At 50.4% G+C, this 16,778-nt stretch overlaps 2 protein-coding genes across 7 annotated transcripts in view; both read left to right on the top strand.

The window, feature by feature from the left end:
- GRB7 (growth factor receptor bound protein 7) overlaps positions 1-6,431 on the top strand; it is a 34,983-nt gene extending 28,552 nt beyond the window's left edge. For all 6 annotated transcript variants that reach the window (XM_036755095.1, XM_036755094.1, XM_036755096.1 and 3 more), the window contains 11 exons: positions 985-1,106; positions 1,374-1,451; positions 1,808-1,945; positions 2,322-2,432; positions 2,797-2,892; positions 3,196-3,276; positions 3,446-3,562; positions 4,970-5,030; positions 5,250-5,337; positions 5,467-5,560; positions 5,968-6,431. In XM_036755095.1, coding sequence (XP_036610990.1) covers positions 985-1,106; positions 1,374-1,451; positions 1,808-1,945; positions 2,322-2,432; positions 2,797-2,892; positions 3,196-3,276; positions 3,446-3,562; positions 4,970-5,030; positions 5,250-5,337; positions 5,467-5,560; positions 5,968-6,114 — 1,133 coding nt within the window. In that variant the 3' untranslated portion in view covers positions 6,115-6,431. The remainder of the gene's footprint in view (positions 1-984; positions 1,107-1,373; positions 1,452-1,807; positions 1,946-2,321; positions 2,433-2,796; positions 2,893-3,195; positions 3,277-3,445; positions 3,563-4,969; positions 5,031-5,249; positions 5,338-5,466; positions 5,561-5,967) is intronic.
- Positions 6,432-7,550: 1,119 nt separating this feature from the next.
- On the top strand, positions 7,551-11,857 carry LOC118849163 (retinol dehydrogenase 8-like). Its single transcript, XM_036758244.1, has 6 exons — positions 7,551-7,647; positions 7,903-8,064; positions 9,871-10,050; positions 10,351-10,444; positions 10,954-11,137; positions 11,618-11,857. Exons 1-6 carry the CDS (start codon positions 7,551-7,553, stop codon positions 11,855-11,857), a joined length of 957 nt encoding a protein of 318 aa, XP_036614139.1.
- Positions 11,858-16,778: the final 4,921 nt, after the last annotated feature.

The raw sequence follows: 16,778 nt of genomic DNA, 5'->3' as shown, positions 1-16,778 counted from the left end.
ACTATAATTCCTCAGTTTCCTTATCTGTAAAATTGGGATAGGAATACAGATCTGTAGCTATCCCTCTCTCAGAGGGTTGTTATAAGGACCAAGCCAGTATACATACGTACATACAGATAGATAGATAGATAGATAGATAGATAGATATATTTAGATATATACATGTGTGTATTATAGACAAATGGAAAGACATAGATGGACACATATACATGCATATGTATATCTGTATGTGTGCCTGTATATATACCTACGTATGTAAACACATATATACATTGTTGTTGTCGTGTTTGTTCTTTGTTCTCAAAGAGGACCATGACATCAGGGAAATGATGACATGACTTGCAGTAGACTTTTATTTGAGTGAGGGAGGGCTCTGCAAGGTCACCAGTCTCACTTTCTCCTCCAGAGCCATCTGGGTCCAGTGACCTGACATTCATCAGGATGACAGCAGATGGCCCAGGATGCAATGGGAGACCCTGGCCCTTTTAGGCTAAGGCCTTTTCATGTACTCACTCTAGTAAGATAGTGCCCATTCAGTGAATAGGCCTTTTTAAGAAGTGAGTCCAGAGATGGCCCCTTTAGTTAGAAAAAAAGGAAAAAAAAATCAAGCTGGGAAGGGAAGACCCTCAGGGTTGCTGTTCCAAAGAGAAACAGTTACTGCTGACTTTCACTCTTTGTGAGTCCCTTTGGAGTTTTCTTGACAAAGATACTGGAGTAATTTGCATTTTCCGTCTCCAGCTCATTTGACAGATGAGGAAACTGAGGCAAACAGAATGAAGTGACTTGTCCAGAGTCACACAGCTAGAAAGTATCTGAAGTCAGATTTGAACTCAGGAAGATGAATCTTCCTGACCCCAGGACAATCTAGCTGCCTAGATGTATACATATACGTATATACAGATACGTGCGTGCACACACACACACACACACACACACACTCACAGTGCATAGAACTCTTCAAAATGGTTATATTTGTGTTTCCAGAGCGGGGGCTGGAGGACCACGAGTCAGTGGTAGAGGTGCGAGCTGCCTGGCCTGTCGGGGGAGACAGTCGTTTCGTCTTTCGAAAGAACTTTGCCAAATATGAACTGTTTAAGAGCTCCCCAGTGAGTGAGCGTGTGCGCGCGCATTCGTCTGTGTGTGTGTGTGTGTGTGCGTGTGTGTGTGTGTGTGTGTGTGTGGAGCCGGAGGGGGAGGGGAGGAAGAGATATGGTGGATGATGTTGAGATAGAGGGTTTCCACCCATCAGCCACCCCTAGAGCTGCAGCATATTTGACTAAGCAGTTCTGCTGAGTGGAAGGAGGGGAGGGTGGGGGTAGCCCATAGGCCTCTCCTCCCCTTCCTGACCTTCTCATCCCCATCCTCTCACTCAGCACTCCCTGTTCCCAGAGGTAATGGTCTCCAGTTGTCTAGATACCAACACTCGCATGACCCATGAGGAGCTCATCCAGGTGAGGGACCCTTCCTTCCCCTCCTGCCGAGTCTCTTTTCCTTCCTCTAGTTCTTCTCATCTTTATCCTTCCCCACAAAGGCCCTCTTATCCCCCCTTTCTAAAATTCCTCCATGTCAACCAGTATATGACTAGGGTACTCAGTGGACTTGGAGTCAGGAAGCTCTGAGTTCAAATCCTGCTTAAGACCCTCACTCGTTGTGTGACTCTGGGCAAGTCACTTAACGCTATGCCTCAGTTTCCTCATCTACAGGAAAAGGGGGAGGGTCCCTGGACTTAATGGCCTTCTAAGGTCCTTTCCAGCTTTATATCTCTGATCCTATGGTTCCCATCTCAAATTAACCTTCTTTTTCCCAGAACTTCCTGAACGCAGGTAGCTGCCCTGAAATCCAGGGTTTCCTCCAGCTTCGAGGGTCAGGACGAAAGCTCTGGAAACGTTTCTATTGCTTCCTACGCCGCTCTGGCCTCTACTATTCCACCAAGGGCACCTCCAAGGTTGGGACCCTCTGCAGACACCCACCTCCTATAGGACTCCCATGCTGGCCCCATTCAGAGAGCCCTCTCCTAGGGATACCCAAGAAATGGCCCCTCTACCTCTTTGGGATTCCCAGATATTGGACCCCATAGCCTCACCAACACTACTGTGGCAGGAGGGGCCCATCTATGATCATGCCTAGAAGCCAGAACAAGTCTTGGACTCGGGGCTCTTTCTTATCAGAGGCCCCCAGGCTCTCCCTAGCATTTTGCCCCTGGGACTCTCCTGCTTCCCCTGCTCCCCTGCTCCAGGCAACCTGATATGATCCTTTCTTCCAGTTCAGATCTCTTCTTCATTACTATTCTAGCCTAAGAAATCCGTCTTCTTTCTACCTAGGACCCCCGGCACCTACAGTATGTGGCTGATGTAAATGAGTCCAATGTGTACCTAGTGACCCAGGGCAAAAAGCTCTATGGGATGCCCACTGATTTTGGCTTTTGTGTCAAGGTGAGAGACCTTTAACCCTAATATCCTGGGCTCTAAGGCCTGACTGGTGTTTTGGCCCTGATCCCAAACCTGGTTGCTAGTTCCTCTGGTCCACTATCTCCCTGGCTCCCTAATTCCCCAGAATTCCCAGTGAACCCTAACAATAGAACTTCACCCCCCTACAATTCTCCAGTCCCATTCATTCCTCTTTTCCCTTAACCCCCAGAATTCCCAATTCTTGCTCAGGTACAGAGAGAGGTTGGGGGGAAATGGGGGGAGGGTCCTTGGTTCACTCAGATCTCCTTGTTGTCTAGTGGGGAGATCCCAAGGTGAGCAGGAGGGAAGAAGCAGGACTCTGGCACCTAATGGGTTCTTCCCTCCTCAGCCTAACAAACTGCGTAGCCCAAAAGGACTTCGGGTCTTCTGCAGCGAAGATGAGCAGAGCCGCAGCTGCTGGGTGGCTGCCTTCCGCCTCTTCAAGGTATCTGAAATCACTAGAGGGAAGGTGATGACCTAGAGATACTAGCCAGGACCCCAAACCTTGGCTCCTAGCCTGGACAGAGGAGGGAGGAGGGAAGGCCCCCAGGAGCTCCCAGATTAATGGAGGAGACCCAGTGCCTGGTCTCAGGGGGCTCCCAGTCTGATGGAGGACACCCAGTGCCTGGCCTCAGGGGGCTTCCAATCTGATGGAGGAGACCAGTCCATGCTCTCAGCCAGATAGGCAGGACACAGTCTCTTTCCTAAAGGAGCTTCCAGTGAGGCCCCTCTCCTGTTATCTCCCCAGTACGGAATGCAACTTTATAAAAATTACCAGCAGATGCAATCCCGACGAATTCGCCCATCCTGGTTTGGTCCTACACCCCTGGTGAGTGCTCCTCAATGCTGGCACACTTTCTCTGCCCCAATACTTCTGCCCCATACTTGCTCTTGGCCACACTCATCCCAGGGTTCCCATGTACTTGCTCATCTCATCTCTCTTTGTCTCTCTGTGTCTCTTTCTCTCTCTCCCTACCTCCCCACCCCCCCCACTCCAGAGGAGCGTCTCGGATAATACTCTGGTGGCCATGGACTTCTCTGGTCATGCTGGACGGGTCATTGAGAATCCCAGAGAGGCTCTGAGCGCAGCACTGGAAGAAGCCCAAGCCTGGAGGGTGAGAAGAGAAAGTGGGGAGAGGAGGGAGGCAGCAGGTGCAGAGGGCCTAGGAATTGTAGGGGGTTCTTTAAGGGCACTGGTCTAGGACCAAAGGCACCTCGGCCCTCATATCCATAAGTCAAGGACCAGTGATTTTTGCCTGATCAGGGTTCTCTTCACCAAGACATATCATACACAACAGCCATCTTACTGCTTAGCCTGAGGCTCAGAGCTTAAAAGACCTGCCCAGGCTCATTTAATCAGTAAATAGCTTCATTGCCAGCCGCCCCCCACCCCTTCCCCTTTAGATGTTGTCTTCTTCCACTAGAATATAAATTCTTTGAGGGTAGGAACTGTCCTGCTTGATTATTTAGCATAGTGCCTGCACCTAAAATGGGGCTTAATAAATGCTTTCTCTCTCTCTCTCTTTCTCTCTCTCTCTCTCTCTCTGTCTTGCTCTTTCTCTCTCCTCCCCCCTCTCTCCTTGCTCTCCCTCTCTCCACTTCTCCCCCTGCTTTCTCTTTCTCTCCCCTTTCCCCCTCTTTCCCTTTCACTCTCTCTTTCTCTCATTCCCTCCCTCTATATCCTCTCTTCTTCCCCCTCTCCCCTCTCTCTTCTCTCTCTCTCCTCTCCCTCTTCTCTCTGTATATTTTTATATACACACATAAACTATATAAATGTATATATTTTTCCAGGAGTTCTTAACCTATGATCTGTGAGCATGATCTTTTTTTTTTAATTTGGGTAAGATTGTAACAATTTTTCTCCTCCATTAGAGTATAAGCTCCTTGAGGGTAGGGACTATCTTTATTTTTTATTTGTATCTTCAGTGCTTAGCATAGTGCATGTAGTAGGCACATAATAAATATTTATTGATTGTATTTAAATATAGTTGACTTCCTTTACAATCCTATACATTTTACTTTGTCAGTTTAAAAATATTATTTTGAGAAGGGGTCCATAGGTTTGGCCAGATGGTCAAAGGAAGGTCCATGATACAAAAAGTTTAGGAACTCCTGTGTCCATGGTGTCTCTCTCTTTGTCCTTGTCTCTCTATTTGTATCTCTGTCTGTCTCTGTCTCTGTCTCTCTCTGTCCCTCCCTCCCTCTCTCTCTCTCTCTGTGTTTCCACTGTGTCATACTGCTTCTCCCACCTAAGTTTTAGGGCCAATTTGTGTGCTTTGATTCCTTTTTCATGTAAGAGGCTGAATTTCACAGATAGACATTCCTTTCTCCCACCCTGCCTCCTCTTGCCTAGCCCTTGAAGTTAGGACCCTCTAGGTGAAAAGACCCTCAGTTTTGATGGCATGCCAGGAAGCGCTACTCCCAGACTGTTTCATCTGGGAAACAAGCCTCTGGGGTCTTGGAGAGAAACTCTGAGCCACTGACTGATTCCTTCTTCTTTTATCGCTCCCACCTCCTTCTAGAAGAAGACCAATCACAGATATAGCCTGCCTAATCCTTGCCCAGGCAGCACGCTCAGCTCAGGTGAGGGCCTTGGTGTGGGAGGCATGGAGTAGGAGGGACCATTGCTTGGGTGGAGATGAAATGCTTGACATGCTGCTGTGGACTGATGGGGTTTCCCAAGGGGACTTTATGTACATAGCGGGAAAGGGGGTGGGCGAAAGAAGATTGAGGGTTTTCACCAAGAAAAAAAAAACTTTCCTGAAATCGTGTTTGATTTCTTCTTCTTCTGCCTCCTCTTAGCCATTCACCGCTCCCAACCGTGGTTCCATGGCCGCATCTCTCGGGAGGACACCCAGAGGCTGATCGGACAGCAGGGCCTGGTAGATGGGTAAGATTAGGGATGTAGGGGCAATAGGGGCAGGTTTCTGGGTAGTGGCATGTGTATGGGTGTGAGGTTGTATGAGAAGAAATACCTAATCTAACCAGGGTTCATATGTCTCATTCTATGCCCTGGCAGTGTGTTTCTTGTACGAGAGAGTCAGCGCAACCCCCAAGGTTTTGTCCTGTCCTTGTGTCACTTGCAGAAGGTGAAACACTACCTCATCCTTCCGGTGAGTGACACCCTCCCGAGCACACCCTTAGGGGCTCCCATCCCCACAACACATTCCCTAGGTCCTCCTGCTAGCAGATCCCCTTCCCCTTTCCTAATTGCCCAACGGAATCTCCTAATAGATCCCAGGAACGAAGCCTTCCAGGTGTCCCCTCCTTCCCTGTTCCAGAAAGATCCTGTGAAGTCCTTGAATGACTTAGGGGCAGGAGAAGTAGGTGGTTAGGAGGGAATTGATATAGGCTACTTGAGGAAGCAATTAGTGTTGGGTGGAACCCTTGCTGGGTCGCTGTGCTTGATGGTCTGGCTCTTTTGGAAGGAAGTGTACAGGAATGAACGGCAGGGGGCAGGAGGGAGACTCAAGTTCACCAATGTCTCTCTCACCTCTTGCTTCCATCCACAACCCCCCAGAGTGAGGAGGAGGGCCGTCTCTACTTCAGCATGGATGAAGGGCAGACACGTTTTACTGACCTCCTGCAGCTGGTGGAGTTTCATCAGCTCAACCGTGGCATCCTGCCTTGCCCACTTCGTCACTGCTGCACTCGGGTGGCCCTCTGAGTGGGTGACTCGGCAATTCTTCCCTCCCCCAGAGAGAGGTATCTTGTCTCTCTCATCTTCCCCCACCCCTGGCCAAAACAATAGGGGAATCCTTTTCCTCCCCCACCAACCCTGTACCTCATCGGCCCTGGAAGACATGCCCCCACCTCTGTCTGACTCCTCAAGGACCAGGCTTTGTGGGTCAATGCACTTTGGATCTTGGTGGGAACACATACATCAGTAAGGAGCCCCTTCCTCCTGCTGTCTCTTCTTTCTCTTTCCTTTCTCTTTCTCTACTTTTTTTCTACTCTTTTTCCTTACTTTTTCCTCTCTCACTCTTTCAGTCTTCTGACTCTCCTCTTCCTTCTCTCCTTCCCATCCAGGCATAGGAATTTCTCCCTCTCCTTTTGCCCCAGTCTCAACCCAAGACTCTGCGAATGGCTTCTCCCCCTTTCCCCCCAGCACTGAGCCCCTGGTTCTCTCAGTCCCTAAAGCTGTGGAGCCTGGGGCAGGGCATTATGGGAGAACTGGGGGGAAGGGGGTGGGAGCATCCTCGTCCTTGTACAGATTGAATGGCCAGTTGATCTGCCTTGTTTTATACTAGTAACAATAAAAATTATTTTTGGACCTCTGGTTGGGTTTTTTTTTTGTGGGAAGGGCTAAGGGGAGCTCGGTTGTAGGATACTGGAGAAGAGAAGGCAGAGGGGGCAGGGAGAAGATGAAGTAGGATCTGGCTTCTGTTACAAGAGGAAACTGAGAGATTTGAGGGTCTGATTTCAAGGGCTTCCTGACTGCCAAGGACACTGGGAAGGTGGCCACGTGGATCTGAGAATGTCAGAGCTTGAAAGGGAGGTTTGAGACTTTCTAATCCCCTTATTTTACAGAGGGGGAAAGAGAGGCACAGAGAGGGGGAGTAATTTGCCTATGCTCAAGGGTCACATGGCTGGTTGAGACTGGGCCAAGGTTGGAAACTGGGTGTTTTAACTCCCAGGCTAGTGTCTTCTGTACTAGACCACACCTCATTGTCTCTCCTGGAAAGATTCCCTGCTCCTGACCTGAGAGCCAGCAAGGCGTGGAAATGTCCTGAAATGACCCAAAGGCAGTTTCTCTGCTCTTGTTTGGCCCTGGCACCCACCTGGTTACATCTGGCATCCACAGGGCAGCTTGTGACTTTAGCCCCCACTGTTCTGTCCCACACCTGTTCAGCAGTCTGACTAATCCCCTACATGTGGGGAGCTTGGTGCCAGGGTCCAGGCAGGCACCAAGAGGGGAGCTGTAATCTGCTTTTCAGATTTGGAGTCTACAGAGGGATTTAACCCTTGGAAACTTAGTGCCCTGTGGTGGGAGGGACAGATTAAAACCTCCCTTTATTAGGGCTAGAGAAAAACCCAGCAGGGAGACAGAGAGTAGGGCAGGGCGCAAATGCCAAGACTGATCCTGGTTCCTGCTGTGCCCCCATGGCTCCCAGAACAGTCCTCATCACTGGCTGTTCCTCAGGCATTGGGTTGGCATTGGCTGTGAAACTGGCCACCGATTCCCAAGGACGCTTCAAAGGTAATGACTCCCCCACACTCCATTCGGAAAATGTGGGGGGAGACTGGAGACCCATCTAATTGCTCCTTAAAATCCTTTATACCTCACAATCCAGCCAGATATGCCCCAGGGATGCCAGGGCACTAGCAACTGGGAGCTTAAGCCCTTTCTTGGGGCTCCTTCCTTTTTACTCTCCCCAACTCTCACCCTCACTCAACATAACTTTTCCTGGGGCACAATTTTGCTTTCTATTACTCACTCTCTAATCCTATACAGTGCTGGCCACCATGAGGGACCTGAGTTGCCGTGGACCCCTAGAGGAAGCAGCTGGATCAGCTCTGGGGCAAACCCTAGAGATTGGGCAACTAGACGTCTGTGATGAGGACTCCATCACCCGTTGCCTGAATAAGCTTCCGGGACAATATGTGGACATCCTTGGTGACTAGTTTAGATCCTGGGAAGGCCACCTTCCTAGGCAACAGGAAGAGACAGCTAGAAAAGAGAGGGCTGGGAGCAAGGGTTTGTTAGGTTTTTTTAATGGGGGAAGGTTTTTGTGGGGGCAGCATGGATGTGCTGGGGGATCCTGATGGTAGAATTACAGAGAGACTTGCAAGAGATCAAAGAATTAAATTTTTAAAAAATTAACAAATATTTTTCTTTCTCCCACCTTTACCCACTTCATTAGGGGAAGAAAAAAGAAAAACCAGTCCCTTGTAAAACAAATTCCTTGCTAGGTCCAAAGACGTGCTCCCCGTTCTGTACCCCAAGTCCATCACCTCTCTGTGGGGAGGTGTGGGTGGCCTGTTTCATCACTGGGCCTTTGGAATCCTGGCTGGGAGGAAACTGCAATCTGGAGAGGTTATGGCTTTTACCTAATAGATAACAGAGCTAGGATCTGAACCCAGGTATTCTGGCCATAAAGCCAAGGCTGTTGGGACTCTATTGCAATGCCCCTTATCCCATTTTAGAGAAGGAAGTGGAGGCCCAGCAAGGAGAAGTGAGTGCCCAAGACATTTACTATTTCCATGACCTTGGGTAAATCACTTAAACTTCCTGGGCTTCTGTTTCCTCCTTGATTAAAGGATTAGAGTAAAAGAAGATATTTCCAGCTCTCTATTATCTTATACACAGCTAGTTAGTCACAGAGCCAGCCCCAGAACCCATAGCTGTAGTTGTTCAGCTGTGACTGAACATTTGGGGCTTTCTTGGCAAAGATACTGACGTGGTTTGCCATTTCCTTCTCCAGTTCACTTTACAGATTAGGAAACTGAGGCAAACAGGGCTAAGTGACTTGCTCAGGGTCATACAACTAGTAAATGTCTGAGGCCAGATTTGAACTCACAAAGATGAGTCTTCTTGACTACTCTATCCACTGTACCACGTAGCTGCCTCTAGAACTGGTGTCTCCAGATCCCTTTCAAGTCTGTTGTTCATACCAGTCTACATTCCCCCTCTTAGAATACTATTGGGCCACCTTGTTGTGTTGCTTTTTGTGGTGGTGGTGGTGTTTTGTTTTGTTTCATTTTTTAAAGAGCTCAAGTGTTATTTTGGTAACAACCTTTGTAAAACACTCGGAGTCAGCTGTTAATTGTGGAGGGAAGAGTGAAAAGAGCAAACTCAAGTTGGAGGATGGGAATGCTTATTAACTTCTGAAATCTGGGGGAAAATAGATATAGTCTGGGACTCTTGACAATGAAGGTCCGTACAGTCAGTGTTCAGCGATTGCTCCTGGCTTCCATGGAGAACCAATCAGGAGCTGGGTGTTCAGCGATTGCTCCTGGCTTCCAGGGAGAGTCAATCAGGAGTTGGAACTATAAAATGATGTAGGATCTTCAGGGGTTCAGACCGTGGGAAAGGGAATCATCTCCTTTTCTGGGGAAGAGTAGCTGACAGATGTGGCTTATGTGAGTTGATCTGAAAAACTCTGTGGGACAGGTGGTATATTATGCCCATCTTTTACAGATAAACTGCAAAAATTCAGAAGGATGAAATCTCAAGGTAACACGTCTAATAACATTCCTCTGTGCCCCAGAATCTGGGCTGGGAGAGGGGAGAGATTATCACTGTCCAGAGGCAAGGAAATACTTGAAATGGCAGCAGAGGTTAACTTTCGTAGGAAAGGGGTCCGGGTTAGGTAGAGACTTACACCTAAATGGCCCCAGGAATAGACAGCCTGTGTTGGGGAGGGGTTTGGGGGAGAGGAATTTCCAATTGCCTGACTCTACCTCTTGCCCCACTTCTCAGTAAGCAATGCAGGCATAGGGCTCATCGGGCCACTAGAGTCATTGTCCCTGGATGACATGCGCCAGGTCATGGATACCAATTTCTTTGGGTTGGTGCAGCTGGTTCGGGGACTGATGCCTGCCATGAAGCGCCAACGCCGGGGGCACATCGTGGTTATCAGCAGCATCATGGGCTTGCAGGGTATGGGACAGGGGCAAAGGGATAATATGGGATAAGGGTGGGAACTGAGACAGCCAGGGTAGGTGTTGGGGGTCACTGATGACTAGAGATGGTGGTGGCCATGAGGTAGTGTAAGACCCAAGTTTTTTCTCTCCTTATCAATCTCTGGGCCTGTGACTGGTAACATGGCTATTTGGAGGGGTCAGGGTGTCACCCTCCATAGGAAAAGACTCTTAAGAATTGGACAGATCTAAGTATCTGACTCTCAGGGACTACAGGGGAACCTGTGGACAACCTCTTTTCTTCCATCTTCTCCATCAGGCATCATGTTCAATGATATCTACGCAGCCTCCAAATTCGCAGTGGAGGGTTTCTGTGAGAGTCTTCTGGTACAGGCACTTCAGTTCAACATTTCGTGAGTGACTGGCAGGGAACAAGCTGGGGAGATATGCCAACTGCCTAGGACTTGAGGATATTTGGAAATTTCAGCTCCTGGCCCAGCCTCATAGGTTAAAGGAAATACTGGAGGGTGGCAGGTGGGATGCTCTATACAGGCAGAATCAGGATCTGGGTACAAATTCTGGCTCTGTTAATGTACGAAAACCACTGAAAATCTGGGCCCGTTTTCTCCTATGCAAAATAAGGGGTTGGACTAGGGGGTTGTGGATAGATTTCAGAGGGTCCCTGAACTTGGATCAGAAATAAAAAAAACAACCCACATCTTTATTTCAGTAATCCTTTGTTATTATGCTGAGAAGGGGCTCGTAAGCTTTACCAGACTGCCAAAACGGTCCAGGATACAGAAAAAGAGATTAAAATCCCTGAACTAGATGAATCTTAAGGTCCCTTCCGGCACTAGACTGGTCATGAGGGTGACCCTGAGGATCGAGTCCCAGAGGGTCAGGGCAGGGGGGTTCCTTGTAGGGTAACACTGGTAGAGCCAGGCCCTGTGACCTCAGAGTTCGAGGGAAAGCTGTATTCCGGGGTGGAGCAGGTGGACTGTGTTGGCACTGACTCTGAGACGGCAGACATCTTTACTCGAATCTACTTGCCCAACTCCCGGGCTCTCTTTGCTAGCGTGAGCCAGAGTCCTGAAGATGTGGCCGAGGTGGGTGTTCTGCAAAAATATCTGTCTTCAGTCTGTCGCCCTCAGGCCCCCATTCCCAGTCTCACTCCCCACGAGGAGAACTCCCCCCGGGTATTGGAAAGCTCCAATAAGCCATCTCTCTTAGGCATCATTCCTTCACTACACCCTACCTATAAAGTTCCCCACCCACCCACCCTTCCAATCTCTAGGAAAACGCCAAATCTCTTTGCCCCCGAGTCCAACAACCATCCCTTTCCCTGGAGCCTCTGGTGCAGTGTTGAAACAGATGATTCTCTCTTCCCTCTGACCCATTGTTGTGATCCCTCTTCCCTGGTTAGCCTCTATCTATTACTGCAGGCAGTCTCCCACTACTAGCCTAGTTATCCCTGCCCCGAGGGGCCCCAGCCTAGACACTGAACTTCCACCCGACGCCAGCGCTGTAGGGCAGTGCAGGGGAGGGAGCTAGATCCCTAAGACTGATTGCCCGCTTTGTTGTCGCAGCACACCCTGAAGGTCATCTGTGCCCGCCGCCCACCCTTTCGCCACCAAACCAACCCGGCCTACACGCCCATGCTGGCCCTGAAGCGCGCCGACCCGTCCGGGGAGCTGGCTGGCACCGCCTTCTACAGCCTGGTGTTCCGTCACGGGCCACTACTCCGGGCCAGCCTTCACGCCGTGCGCTTCTGCCGCTGGAAGGCGCGCAAGCTCCGCCAGGCTTTACGTTTGCTCGGCCTCAGCTGAACCGGGTCCCCTCGGTCCCTAGCCTCGACCCCGCCGGGCTGTGGGCAAGCTCGAAGAGGCTTCTCTCGCTTTCCCTCATTCAGTACCTAGCTCGGGGATCCCTTCCTACCCCCACCCCACCCCACCCCCAACGGAGTGCGCTGGAACCCGGGCTCTGGGACTAGGACGGGAACGTGTTGCGTGTAGGTCTGTGGTGTTGGAGTGGAGGATTCGGAGCAGCCCGGGCTCCTCTCTCCCTTCCGTTCAGCTGCTGGGATGCCAGTAACCCACACTTGGCACCGTCTAGGCCAAACTCTCCCCCTTCTCATTCTCCAAAGGGGAAAACCGAGGCTCAGAGAGGGATGGGAACATGTCCGAGGTCACACAGAGTCACAGTGGAACCCGGATCTCTGGACTCCAAGTCCCCGATATCCTGACACCACAAGGATCTAAGGCGCGGGGCTGGGGCGGGCAGCAGCGGATTGGGGGGCGGGGCGAGCCAGCTGGTAAGGGGTGCCCAAGCGAGTTCTGGTGGAGGATATCCTTGGAGGGGTCTGGACAATAAAACGCTAAACAGCACCTGCCTGGTTTGGGGCATGTATTTGGGGCCCGGGCTTGCGGCCGGAGCACGAGTGTGGGGCACGCGGAATGGGTGCGAGTGGAGCGCGCGTGCGGTGGGGATTCCAAAAAGTTCTGCGAAGGAGCCCTAGGGTTTCCCTGCGCCGGGACCCCCGGAACCGAGCTCAGTCGTGCGGCTGTAGTGACACCCAGTGACCATCCGTGGGAACTTCAGGCGGCCGCGCCCGGCTCTGGCAGCTCAGGTTCCACGAGGTTCGGAGCGGATACCCAGAGGCGAGAGCTGAAGAGTACAAAGACAGACCTATAACCTTCCTCCCCTCTCCTCCATTCCGCCCTATTCCGTTCCTCGGCTGATCACTTTCCCCTCCCCCAGTTTTCTCTGGCAAGACTAGTATCTATTAGACGCCTGGAGATCCACGGGCGGCTGGTTCCCGGAAGGGTGGAGCCGGGGGGTCACTAAGCCGTGACAGGGTGGGGGGTGGGGGTCAGTTTCACTTCTGGATTTCGGCCCTCTGTGAAATAGGAGTGTTTCTATATTGGGCAGGGCGCGGCGAGGGAGAAGGGGGCAGGTGGGAACAGCCAAGGGTGTCATCGTCGTAGTGAGTCTGCCCTCTCACCCCGTCGCCTCCCCCGCCCCATCCTCAGCGGCTCAGCGGCCAGGGTAGTGAACTCGGGGTTCGAGGGATACCCAAGAATGTCAGGCAACCCACTCAGCATCACTCACACCCAGATCCCTTTCTTGTCTGTTCAATTCAGTGGTTCCTATGTAATAAAGGCTTTGGTTCCCTCTTCTCCAGTCCCCGCCATACACCTACCCCTCAGCACCCTCCTCCTCCATCAGGACCTCCCAGCCCCCGGAGAGGCCCCACAGATCCGTGGGCGGCTGTAGGGAGCTAGCTGTGAAGCCACAGGGGAGAGGAGGGGGGCTGTGGGCTGCTGGGACGCTGGGGCTGTTTCTCAGAAGTGCCGCTGCCCCTCTCCTTTCATCACCATCCCCCCCCCTCCATCTCCCATCTTACACCGCCCCCCTCCTTGGCACCTCCGGATGCGGCTGCGACCTCCTTCCCCTGGACCTTGCTCATCACCACTCCCCCCAGCGCCTGGGAATCCGGGTCGCCCCCCCCCCACACACACACCTTGGGTTGGGCCCTTGTGGCTTCAAGTGGAAAAACTGAGGCACAGGGTATGAGGCAGGGAGGTGTAGGAGTTGGGAGTAACTCTCTCACTCAATGGCAATATTCAGAAACCCAGCATTTCCAGGTCTACACTGCTCAGGAGACAATGTTTCTCCTCCACCCCCTTCCCTTTGCAGGTTCTATTCTGGAACTTTTGAGAAAGTGCCCGACGCCCCCTCTTGCCCTCAACCCCTTTCTCCCTACCTCAACTTGTGTTCACCCAGATAACACTCAATGCTTTTAACCTAATTTCTCAGCACTTTAGATGGTCCATCTTTGGGGAACTTGAGGGAAGCCTTGGACAAACATTTGACTTTGGATGGAGGGAAAAAAGGAGAACTCGACTTCCACCCCCCCCCCCAGAGGCAGGGAGGTGATGTGTGTGTGTGTCCATGTAGGCTGGGGGGAGATGGAGATAGCATCTCAGAGATCATCTGTTCCAACTCCCTTCATTTTACAGATGAGAAAGGGAGACAAGTTTAAGTGCTTTAAGGTTACTCAGGAAGTAACAGAGCTGGGGATGGAAACCCAGGCCTTCTGACTCATTTAAGTATTCCTTCCAATGCCTGTAGGTCATTGCCCTCATCCTAATGAAGGCAGAATCCCACTTTTGAGACATACTAGCAGTGTGACTATGAGCAAATCCTTGTTTTCTGAACCTTGGTCTCCTGATCTGTAAAGTGACACAGTCAGACGAGATGAAATTCAAGGCCCCCTTCAACTCTAAATCTATATGATGGCTTGCTGAAGGACACAGAAAAGGAGCCCAGGTGTCCTGACTCCCAGGTTAGTGCTTCCACACCTCTGCCCCAAGAGCCACTGACTTGCCCTCAAGTCCCCGGGGTGGAGCTGATGAAGGCACAAGTTTGATGTGTGTGGGCCAGAGAACATCATTCCAGCGGGGGTAGGAGATGGCATTTTTAGACCCTATGCCCAGGTGGAGGTGTGGAAATGAAGGGGAGTTGGGAGAAGAAGGGATGGAAATAGTGGAAGGAACAACTCTGGGGGAGGAGACATCTTGGTAGTGTCAGTCCCCCCCAGTTCCCATCCACCAGCCACCCTCAGAGCTGTGGTTTATTTGACTAAGCTGCTCTGCTGGGCCCAGGGGGGCAAGGGGGAGGAGGTGGGGTATAGATGATGGGAAATGGGTCTCTTCAATTCTTCCTGTTCCCCATACTTTTGTGAAAGGGGGCAGGGAGGAGAGCCACATGTCACACACTCAACCTCCATCCCTGCCCCAGTGGTCTTTTCCTTTGGTCACCACAAAAGAAGACATGATGAGAAGGGAGCTAAAACTCAGTTTTCAAATAAAGCATCTCAACACTTCAAACCCCCTAGGGACTTTGACCTTCTTCCCCAACCCCTAACTTCCATTGCCCATCGAGGGAGTCTCACCCTAGTGATCTCCCCTCCCCAGGTGCAATTTTGGGGGCTTTTATGCAAACCATTGTCTGAGCTGGGAATGTCTCAGTAGCCAGGACTTGTGATTTGGGGAGGGGTGGGTGACCACTGACCTGTTCAGTTTCAGTTCTCTATTGCCTCCCTCCTGGAACTATTGTGTGCCTTCCCTACCTGATGGTCTGTCATCTCTGGGACTTTCTCCAACCCCTGGAGATCAGGGGAATGGAATGACAAAGAGCTGAGAAGATATCTCTCCTCTTTCCCTCATCTTGGGGCTGGCTGTTGTAGCACAGTGGGTGTTTAGAATGCTGCTTGGGAGAACGGAAACATTTCCTCGTCTATACAATGAGGGGGGGTGGACTACATGGATTCTGAGGTCCCTTCCAAGTCCAGATTCCATGATTCCACAATCCCATGATTGTTGTGGAGCCATGTATGAAGGGTGCTTTTAGTGGCTGCTAAGGGGAGTGATGAAGGGCACAGGTGGGTGCCCCCATTGCCAACCTCACCCATGAACCCCATGGGAGAGAAGAGGGAGGGATTGACTTAGTTGAACAGGCACCAAACAAGGTCTCCAAGAACAAATGAAGTCAACCTATCTTCATGTTTCATTTTTAACTTTATATTACCAATACCTAGCACACAGTAGGCATTTAATGAATGTTTATCGATGAATTGATGTAGAAGGAGCCATTTCACAATACCTTACAGTGAGGTGTAGACCTCAGTTCAAATGAGACAGCTCTCATCCTTAATCTATCTGTATGGTAGTGGGCAAGCCATTCCAATGCCTCTGGGCCTCAATTTCTTTATCTGGAAAATGAGACACTGCAAAAATTTATCTCTGGTTTGTTTGTTTTTTTCTTCTGAGTTGGTTCTCCCTGGGGGAAAGATCACATCACATGGTCTCTCTTTCCAGAGGAGCTCACAATAAGACAGTTGTTTTATATGTATGTTTAGAGAGTAGTTCTTTAAATGCTAAAGCCCCTTGGTGAATGAGACTCCCTGTCCCCCCACCTCCCACCCCAAGCTGTTCCTTCTCAGTGCTATGGGCTAGGAATGCGGGGTGGGAATGAAGAGGAGGAGGAAGCTCATAGTAGTCTTGGACTTCCAGGAGCCCTTCTGCTTTTAAATACATTTCTTTTGGTATCCTTTTATACTAAAGACAAGGCAGGTTGCCAACACATTGGATGGACACCATGTCTTGAATTCGTGGGATGATATGAACGAAGAAAAGTCCAACAAGATGAGAAAACATGCATGGTGATTCCACATCAGTGAGACCACTGGTCCATCTGAGTAGTGAAGAGAGTAGTTGTCTTGGAGTCAAGAGTCATTGGCTTGAGTTATAGTTCTGCCATTTATTATGTGTGTGACCTTGAACAAATCCTCTCAACAACTTCTAAACTTAAATGTCGTTATCTGGAAAATAGGTATCACATTTGTGCTGTTTACCTCAGACATACTACACAAATGTGAGCTATCAGTATTTTGACTTAGTAGAACTACAATGTGGTTGAGGGTGGTGGATGTGCTTTCCAAGACTAGTGGCCTACTGAAGAGACTGCCTCAGTTAGAGAGTTCATATTGATCTCCATATTGTTTTGTGCATATTTCATATGAAATGTATGGCCTCTTCTCTAGTACTACTCCCCAGGTTTGGGCTAGCCAAGTTTGGAACTAGTAGTGGTTTGGCTAAAGCTACCTCTCTACCTACAATCAGGATTTTCTGGGAGATGCTTGAACAAAGAAAGAGGCAGGTTGTCTATTTCCCTAAGAGCTCCCGA

Source organism: Trichosurus vulpecula, chromosome 4 (genome assembly GCF_011100635.1).
Source record: "Trichosurus vulpecula isolate mTriVul1 chromosome 4, mTriVul1.pri, whole genome shotgun sequence".
Lineage (NCBI taxonomy): Eukaryota > Metazoa > Chordata > Mammalia > Diprotodontia > Phalangeridae > Trichosurus > Trichosurus vulpecula.
The sequence above is the reverse complement of the archived record's forward strand: the minus strand, read 5'-3'. Positions and strand labels throughout refer to the sequence as shown.